Source organism: Lepidochelys kempii, chromosome 6 (assembly GCF_965140285.1).
Source record: "Lepidochelys kempii isolate rLepKem1 chromosome 6, rLepKem1.hap1, whole genome shotgun sequence".
In the NCBI taxonomy this organism is placed as follows: domain Eukaryota; kingdom Metazoa; phylum Chordata; order Testudines; family Cheloniidae; genus Lepidochelys; species Lepidochelys kempii.
Genome location: NC_136385.1, coordinates 77,017,943 through 77,028,330, shown reverse-complemented (window position 1 = coordinate 77,028,330; position 10,388 = coordinate 77,017,943). Strand labels below are relative to the sequence as shown.

Sequence of the window (10,388 nt, the reverse complement as noted above, 5' to 3'; positions counted from 1 at the left end):
TCAGCACTTGTCTTTACTAAGTTTGGGTTGGGGAATATTTAGCTTTCAGTGTTTCATGTTGTTTAAAATCATGAGGAACAATAATAAAGTGAAAGGGAAATTTCCATTTATAACAATGGTTGCACGTGTAAATTCCATGCACTTGGATGAAAGAATAGACTCCAAATGTCTGATTTACAGTACAATCTTTACACTTGGGGTTCTCTGTGGTACAAACCAGAAAGAAAACTAGCCTGTGTTTTATAAAATTCCGAAGGGGAATTTTCCTGAAATAACATTCTATGAAACACTCCATGCTTGACAAGGTGTCCATTTCAAATATGATGTGTAAACAACTGCACTTCTTTATTTTACACGTTTTTACTCATCACCTAGTAGATGACTCAAATGTACAGTGGTTAGTTATCTCTCCTTCTGCTATCTGAGTATTTCAGCGATTCCAGTTTGTTTAAATTTCCATATGCACTGCATCACAGGCTCATTCTATTAGTATTTTTCACCACACTTTTCTTCCACTTTCACGCTAAATATATTCTTAGATCATTAAACTTATAAATGTGGATTTTCACAATAAGGCACACAATATAAAAGACAGACTTCCATAGGTCACTCATGGACAGATCAATAAGAAAAGTTATAAATATTATATAATGTATATTGTTAAAATATTTCTAATATGCAAAATAACCTGTTTCATTTTGAAAGCAATAAGAGGTAACAGCAATATAGATATTCCCCTCACTCTCAAAATCTAATGGATGAAACAGTGTTTCACAGTTACAGTGGCATTATAATTTATTCAGAACCTTACCTAGCAAGCTAATGTGCAGTAGGTCTCATATGTTTATCCTTGGTAATGTTGAAAAATAGGGCCCTTTTAGACTGGTCTTCTTTACAAACCTCCAAAGGCCAGGCAATAGCAAGGGGGTGAAAAGAAACTGTTGACTTTCTTTCCTTTCTACGTCTTCCTTTCCTTCTCCTTTCTATCTTTTCTATTCCTCCCCAGATCAGAAAGCTCAGGTTAAAAATCTGTCCTCAAAATACATCTGAAGTGCCTTCAACTTCCCTGACATAGCACTTTATGCTGTGTCATTGTGTTATTAGACAGAAACTTCAGGGGTATTCACATCCCAGATTTTGATTCAGGCTGATCTCTGTTAAATCTAGAGTACCTAAATAGTGCATATTTATATAATTTACATATACATATAAGTGGGCTTGAAAGGATTCAATTTTTAATCAGTAAATGTGAGTAACTGTTGATTTCACCGTACACACATCAACCATCAAAAATATTTTCATCAATAATAATAGAAATTTACAGACAGGCAAAGTAGGAAAAAATGCTGCTTGAGAACTTATTAAAGAGTTTAAGGATATTTACTTTGTATACTTCAACATCTGATGTTGACAATTTGTGTTTTAATGGTTATAAAGCTTTAACTGTTTGAAATACAATGTTTACTCTCATTTAAATAATTGTCTGATTCCTCTGCACCCCCCCCAATTTCCTGCAATGATAAAAATTTAAATAATACTTAAAATTAACAGCAATATTATTCTTCAAAATAATAAAAATTGAATTCTGCCAAGCCTCAATATAATATCTATTAATCACCAATGCCACTTTTCTGCTAGAATAACTTCATAATACTGGCACCAGTATTAAAGGTTTCTGGCCACTTGTGGATATTGGCCAGCGGTCTACCAGCATGCAGTTTAGCTGGTCATGTCCATTCACTTAGACTAAGGCTTACAAAAGTCATTAAATCCTGAGCAGGGGAATGGATCAAATGAACTAGATGTTCTTTTCCATTTAATCTAGTAGTAATCCCGCTAGTAATAAAAGGGTGGAAGTTTGAAACATAATCGCCCTCTTCAGGGGAAAAAAAATAATTACAATTAGAACTGGGTGGAAAACTGAACTGGTTTTCCCATCGTGAGAAATTCTGAGATTTTGAAAAAAAATTTCTCCCCAAATTGGGACAAAATGTCAAAAATCTCAAAAAACTTCATGAACCAAGAATTAGAAAAAAATTCAGATGGCACCAATTGAAAGGTTTCATTTATATAAATTTAAAACATTTAGTTTCAATTTTTATTTAATGTTTTTAAAGTATAAATTAACCACTATTTCTAAACAAAAAGTCATTTTGAACCCCAAATTTAAACATTTCATTTAAAAAACGTTGAAATGGAAAATTTTGACAATTACAAAACTATTTTTCACACCAGGAGATACGTTGAAAGCAATCTTTTCCCAAGAAGATTTTCTGTTTTGATTAATTTGTATTTTTTGATGAAAAATGTTTTGTCAGAAAATTCCCATCTAGCTCTAATAAGAATATTCCAGAATTTTTTGACAGGTACAGAACAATATTCAGTACAGTAGTTTGCTTAGAGACTCATCAAAATCGTCTTGCCTACTGCTGTTCTCTAATCTTTGGCTTGTATGAGCACTATTGCTTATGTTGTATATCGCTTATATTGTATATCTTTAATGCTGATTGCCAAAGTAGATGCATTTCACTTATGTTTGTGCTTGGTTTGATGGAAGACAGAAAATTTTGATCTTTGGAATTTGCTTTCCTTCCATCGGAAAAATAGTACCACCATATTGCTAGCGCTCGAATGTTCTCGCAAATTTCCATGCTAACTGAGGGAACACCTTCTCCCCATGAATCTATTTACCTCCATTGATCCATATTCAATTTGTTTTCATTGGTAGCATATTTACACATATTAAGTCTATCAACAGCAGCTAAAATTCCAAAATATATAAGGCTATCTTACCTCCCTTAACTCTATTTGTTCAGGACTCTCCAAATGAGAAACATAAATAGGGGTGATACAACTATTGTTTTCTTTAATAAATATACAACCACCTTATCAATCTTGCTTCATACTTATTGTTATTGCATCTCATTTGCTATGTAGATAATCCAATATATTTCTTTCATGTATATTCTTTTCAACTACCATGCCAAGGGATTAATATTTTCCTTACTGTATGTCCTATACTTTTTGCTTTATCATTATTTTGTTTGTATTGGTCATATATTGTAATGACCCTAGTAGTCAGAAGGTTTTTACAATTTAGTAACTGTGGAAAGTTTTCTTTATAAGATCCCTACCCAACTGCGTGTTTAGTTGCAGTCTATTGCTGGTCTAAAACAAAAGTTCTATTTATTTTTAATATTCACTATTTTTATTCTACCTTGAAACTTTGTCTGCTGCAAGGATCTCTCTTTCTAAGAACCTAATCCTGTGATGTAATGAGTGCCTGAAAATACCAGTGGAGCTCAGGGCACTCAGCAGTTCATGGGTTCAGGCCCTAAATGATACTTCACAAAGAGTGGTTATATTATGACAAGATGATAGCAAGATTCTCTTACTTCCTCCTCAAATGCTAACATAGTAGAGTACATATTTGTCTTATACATACAGATATAAATATATGGGGAGACAAGAGAAGGCTGTGTAATATGTTTTATAGTGAGGTGCTTATTTTTAAAGAATATGAGCTTCAATAGAATTTAAAGCCAGAAATTTAGCAGTAAATATATGACTTTATGGAGATGTGTTTTGCACTACAGTTAGATGAATGATGACAAATAATTATCTTATGGCATCGATAATTTGAATTAAAAATGCTTCTGTCCTTTCTCTTTTTGAATCAGGCAACATGAAGAACATGTAAGAAACATCAAGTCAAAACCATAAAAATAATTTGCCAGTTATATCATCTACATATTATAAGACAACAGAATCTGAAGCTATTTCTCTCTCCACATGTGCAAAATATTATTCCTATTTCAATGCATATGGCATAGACTGAGTTTTCTATAAAAATAATTGTAATAAAATACAGAATACATTAATTATAATAAACTTGCATTAGTTTTAACAAAATGAATTTAATACTTATTTAGACTATCAAACATGATTTAGAATCAATGTTGCCCTCAGTTAATAGTGAGGTCTAAACTCTTATGATAGAATAGCCTCTCATGAGTTGAACTGTACCTCTGTGGTAATCTACATGAAGCTAAAGTAAGCAATATAGAGGTTGTTAACTGTTACTTAATTCAACATCCAAAATCCTGATTTTATCTTTTCCGCATTAGTGCACTATGCATAGAGTACTTCAAATAACCATTTAGAAAAGAATTGCATTTTAAGCCAGGTAAGGAAGAGTTATATAAAACCCTTCATAAATTCGCCTGTAAACAGCTTCTTAGTGCCTCCTCTACTGAATGAGCAAACTCTTTATAAGGGATTGGAAAGTCTTTAGTGGATTGTCTCAGAGAGATGAGAAAAGCAGAACTCCATAACATTAACATAAGGTGCTCCCTGGGGAACGGGCATAGTAAAGCATCATGCAAGGTATTAAGTCACACTGTCATTATTTTCATGGATCTTCTTTCAGTTAGTGGTCACACTGGCTTCCTTCTGACGTAGTTTTTCTTTCTGTTGTTCAGGAAAAAAGAGCTTTATTATCATTCTTGTCTTTAATTTTCCATCTGTTCTCAAATTGCAACAAGCATGTGGTCTAGAACACTGAACTGAGGAGTAGCAAACCAGTCATAGTAGACTGGAGCCTTTTTTTCCCTCCAGAAAATTAACTCCTCGAGTGCCGTACCATAAATCTCTAATCTATTCTGTAGTTTGTCATTTCTTTCAACACACGATGCTCAACTATCAGACCCCATACATGCTTGTCTATGAATTTAACTAGTACTATATGTCTTTAAGGAGTCAGTCACTTTAAATACAAACAAGACATTTTGCAAAGATCAATGCTGCTGCAGAAAGTTGGAAACATTTCAAAATAGTGCATACCAAATGTATGATTTTAATAGCTTCTTCCATTCTGCTTTCAAAGCTGACCCTCATAGAAGCCCATTGTGGGCAGTAGGAAAGAAAAGCTTAATTTGCTCAGCTGCATGGGCATTGCTACATTGATTGACAGGAGGGTTTTTTGAGAGTTGGAAGTAAGGAAGCGTCTCCTGAGAAATGAAGTGAAATTTCTTGAGGCAGAACAAGTTAAAAGCAATTGTTGCTGCTGTTGCTCTGATCTTGAAAAGGTAGAAGTACACAGTTAACAGGTCAACTAAAATGTTTGAATGTTCTCTCTTTAAAAAAACAAAACAAAAATCTCAGTGCAGTTTGTGACAATATTCCACTTACTTCCATGTGTCCAAAATTATTAGAATGGAAACGTACCAAAAATGCTAATCAGATTTTGGAGAAGAGAATTATTATATATTGCTCGCCCCCCGCCATGCCCCCCACACCCCAGCCCAAAGCCCCCTCCCACACCCTGATCTCCTCATTTCTGGCCCCACCCGGTGCCCCCACCCTAGCCAGAGCCCTCAACCCCAACCCCAATTTTGTGAGTGTTCATGGCCCACCATACAATTTCTATATCCAGATGTGGTCCTTAGGCCAAAAAGTTTGCCCACCCCTGATCTAGACCATCCCTGACAGCTGTTTGTCTAACCTGCTCTTAAAATCTCCAACCTCCCCAGGCAATTTATTCCAGTGCTTAATCACCCTGACAGTTAGGAAGTTTTTCCTAATGTCCAACTTAAATTGCCCTTGCTGCAATTTAAAGCCATTGTTTATTGTCTTATCCTCAAAGGTTAAGGAGAATAATTTTTCTCCTTCCTCCTTATAACAACCTTTAATGTACTTGAAAACTGTTATCATGTCCCCCCTCAGTTTTCTCTTCACCAGACTAAACAAACCCAAATTTTTCAATCTTCCCTCATTGGTCATGTTTTCTAGATCTTTAATCATTTTTGTTGCTCTTCCCTGGACTTTCTCCAATTTGTCCACATCCTTCATGAAGTGTGGTGCCCAGAACTGGACACAATTAAAGCCTAATCAGCACGGAGTAGAGTGGAAGAATTCCTTCTCATGTCTTGCTTATAACACTCCTGCTAATACATTCCAGAATGATGTTTGATTTTTTTTGCAACTGTGTTATACTGTTGACTCATATTTAGCTTGCGATCCATTATGACCGCCAGATCCCTTTCTGCAGTACTCCTTCCTAGGCAGTCATTTCCCATTTTGTATGTGTGCAACTGATTGTTCCTTCCCAAGTGGAGTACTTTGCATTTGTCCTTATTGAATTTCATCCTATTTACTACATCCCATATTCTTGATCAGTTTTAGACCTATGTAACAACACAGTTTAAAAACTATTCTTAAGCATGGTTACTGTGGCCAAACATGATTCTTAGCTGTGGTTTCGCTGGCCAGTATGCTTTAGGCCTATGCATATTAAGATAATTTTGCTCAAGCCTAAGTGCCTCACAAAAAAAAACAGATAACGCTCAGTTCCTGCCCAAAGACAACACAGTGTAAATTTGACAAGGTACAACAAAAAATAAGGCTCATAAACAAAGAAAAGGAGTACTTGTGGCACCTTAGAGACTAATCAATTTATTTGAGCATGAGCTTTCGTGAGCTACAGCTCACTTCATCGGATGCATACCGTGGACATCGGATGCATACCGTGGAAGCTGCACGGTATGCATCCGATGAAGTGAGCTGTAGCTCACGAAAGCTCATGCTCAAATAAATTGGTTAGTCTCTAAGGTGCCACAAGTACTCCTTTTCTTTTTGCGAATACAGACTAACACGGCTGTTACTGTTCCTGTCATAAACAAAGAAGTGGCCAGAAAGGACAAGGGTAAATGATATGATGTTGGGCTGTTAATTTTTAAAAAAATTCCCCCCTCACTTAACAAGGGGAGATGTCAGAAGAGAGCCTTTAGGAGAGGTTTGAATCAAAACAAGGAGGGGGCTTTTTGAATATGTCTGGATAGAGCATTCTAAAGGGTGGCAGGGAAAAAGGCACAGAGACCTGTGAGAAAGAGACAAGAATAGTGGCTTCTTCCATACTTTGCTGTTCAAACCATGTTACAGCCAGAGTTGGCCACAAGAGGCTTTAAATAAGGTTTAAACCGCATTTCTAAACTCAGTTGTTACACCACCGTAGGCGAGACCTTAAAGATTTTCCCCCTGGACCAATTATCAGTTTGCTGCTTTCCCACTGATTAAACATGCATGCTACTAGCAACACTTCGACGAGAAATGTAAAGCACAGTTTCTCAGTGGGTTATGGCTGAAGAATATATCATACCAGACTAGCCATGGGATTGATTTTCTTTGTTTCAACCTTTTTCTCTTCAGTTAACTTGCTTACGAATTGCTGAGCCTCTTTCAGTCTGAAACAAAATACACCAAAAAATATACTATTAGACACAAGAAAACAAAACTGTTTTATATCTGACTGGTATACTTACACATGCATCAACCACCATCTCTGGTTTCTTTAAGAGCATTGCTCAGTGAATGATGGGTCTAAAGGAACACAAGGCAAAGACGAACAGCAACATCTAGTCTAAATAATGAGCCAGTGTTATTGTCATAAATATAAAGGGAAGGGTAAACGCCTTTGAAATCCCTCCTGGCCAGGGGAAAGCTCCTCTCACCTGTAAAGGGTTAAGAAGCTAAAGGTAACCTCGCTGGCACCTGACCAAAATGACCAATGAGGAGACAAGATACTTTCAAAAGCTGGGAGGAGGGAGAGAAACAAAGGGTCTGTGTGTCTGTCTATATGCTGGTCTTTGTCGGGGATAGACCAGGAATGGAGTCTTAGAACTTTTAGTAAGTAAGCTAGCTAGGTATGTGTTAGATTATGATTTCTTTAAATGGCTGAGAAAAGAATTGTGCTGAATAGAATAACTATTTCTGTCTGTGTATCTTTTTTGTAACTTAAGGTTTTGCCTAGAGGGGTTCTCTATGTTTTTGAATCTAATTACCCTGTAAGATATCTACCATCCTGATTTTACAGGGGGGATTTCTTCATTTCTATTTACTTCTATTTTTATTAAAAGTCTTCTTGTAAGAAACTGAATGCTTTTTCATTGTTCTCAGATCCAAGGGTTTGGGTCTGTGGTCACCTATGCAAATTGGTGAGGCTTTTTATCCAACATTTCCCAGGAAAGGGGGGGTGCAAGTGTTGGGAGGATTGTTCTTAAGATCCAAGGGTCTGGGTCTGTGGTCACCTAGGCAAATTGGTGAGGCTTTTTACCAAACCTTGTCCAGGAAGTGGGGTGCAGGGTTTTGGGAAGTATTTTGGGGGGAAGGATGCGTCCAAACAGCTCTTCCCCAGTAACCAGTATTAGTTTGGTGGTGGTAGCGGCCAGTCCAAGGACAACGGGTGGAATATTTTGTACCTTGGGGAAGTTTTGACCTAAGCTGGTAAAGATAAGCTTAGGAGATTTTTCATGCAGGTCCCCACATCTGTACCCTAGAGTTCAGAGTGGGGGAGGAACCTTGACAGTTATTAACTAAAATTTGTTCAGTTGCACCTACTAAAATATTAGAGCAGCAGATGTAAATGAATTCTCAACCAGAGAGGAAAATAAAAAATGGAAGGACTTAGGCCCTGATCCTGCTATGCAATGCACACGGGCAAGCCCCCACACTCACGTGGAGCCCCACCGAAATCAGTGGCACATTGTGTGGGTGGGGGGATTCGTCCATGTGGTTCTCTTAGAAGGAGCCAGGTTTTAGAGAACTCCTCCCCACACCGTAGAGCAGTTATAACACACAGGCAAGAGGATATCACTATTCTAAAAACAAAACACATGCTAGCTGGCTGATCATTTGTGTACATTTTGGTACCTCTTAAGTGGATTTTAAATTAATCTGTCTTCTCATAACTATTATTTTCAGAGCTGTCACAGAAAATATTAAACTTACTGTTTGCTGTGATAAACATGAAACCTCTGTAGGAAAAAACTGAAATTAAAATGGCCTGCTAGGTTTTTCCTTACTGAACATACACAGGGAAAAGTCTGAAATGCTATCAAGTGATCAATCTCACTGAAGTAGAGAAGGGAGTGCAGAAGGCAAGTGAGGAGAGGGTCTTGGCTAGAGCCTGCTGGTCTGATATCAGACAAAGGTTGCAAGCCAGTCTGCTGAGAGCAGCAGAGGGAGAAGGGAAACGAACACACAGGGACTTTAGGAGAAAGAGATCACGAAGGATTTTTTTCCCCCTCAAGCACGATTTGTCTGATACTGGCCATTAAAACATGTGCTTATGAAATCTGATTTTAATGTTATCCTGTGAAATCAGACAGTTTTCTCTACACAAAACTGCACTTTTTTCTATTAACCTCCCCTACACCCCATCCCAGAGATTGTACCCTTCCAACTTTCCATATCACTAACGCTCGGAGGGTGTAGACACTTGGTTTATACTTTAGTCTGGAAAGTCCAAGAGGAAAGGAAATTGCAAGTACATTTTGATTACAAAAAGACAACCCAATTTCCACGACCATACACCGAAACAGTTTTTTCTTATAAACTTTAGAGTTCTTGGCACTGTCATACTGACCAATTTTACCTTCTCCTTTTACTTAATTTTTCCTGTTTCTGTGCCCAGCCAATAAAGTATTTAAAATACCAAAACCAGTTCAAACTGCCTTTGACACACTAAATTTTGGAAGAATTTTCCATGTAAAGCAAGAAGTAATGTGGATTAGTTCTGCAATTACTGACATGGACTTCCTTCCCTCTTGTACCACTGTGTAGTGCATTCCTCCAGCAGCAATTGGGATTCCTAACATTTTTATTAAAATATGTTAATAAATATGTTGCAGTGTTTATCAGTGTCTAATTCATTTTTAAAACATAACATTCCTTGTTTGAACTATGTATTTTGGAAGCTTCTGTTGGACAATTGTTAGCATTTGGAACTTCTTTTTTTCCTTGCGAATGCCTAAGAGCATGAGGGAACAGTGAAGTTACTTTTAAGAAGCCTTACTTCCAACACCACTTACATTCTGTGTTGATAGACGCGATAGAAACACCTTAAGTTAGACTGATATGAGGTTTGGTTTACACAATATCAAGTTTGTTTACAGTTTTAGTGATACCTTTTGTTCTTATAAACTATAATACTTATTTTATTAGCATGTCCGGATGTCTACAAGTTATTGAACTTTTAACATGCTCCCTAGGTCACCTCTTCACAACTCTCAGATCGCAAATGAGCTTTGCTTTTTAATGACAAGATGACTGCTAGTCATTGGAGAGTACACATCTCATAACTGCAAAGGTTATAATGGCAAAGAAGTGCCCCTCAGTTTTTAAAGGCAGTTACTATGTTTAGATTCAGTAGGACCAAACTGGGATGTTCAGGATTCTACGAACGCCCTCATTTTGGACCACCTATTTAGGCAAGTCCTAAATTTCTCTCCCTCCCTGCAGTTATGGTTGTTGTACTGACACTATGGGCTTTTTCCAAACAACTACAAAATAAAACTGAGCGAACACCTTAACCACAGAGAATCTTGGAGATG

At 36.9% G+C, this 10,388-nt stretch overlaps 1 protein-coding gene across 2 annotated transcripts in view; it reads right to left on the bottom strand.

Moving 5' to 3' along the window:
- Positions 1–2,237: 2,237 nt before the first annotated feature.
- The window catches only part of LOC140913108 (formin), a 246,752-nt gene continuing 238,601 nt past the window's right edge, over positions 2,238–10,388 (bottom strand). For both annotated transcript variants that reach the window (XM_073348842.1, XM_073348843.1), the window contains 2 exons: positions 7,157–7,241; positions 2,238–4,470 (listed from right to left, as the gene is read on the bottom strand). In XM_073348842.1, the coding sequence (XP_073204943.1) occupies positions 4,426–4,470; positions 7,157–7,241 (130 nt within the window). In that variant the 3' untranslated portion in view covers positions 2,238–4,425. The remainder of the gene's footprint in view (positions 4,471–7,156; positions 7,242–10,388) is intronic.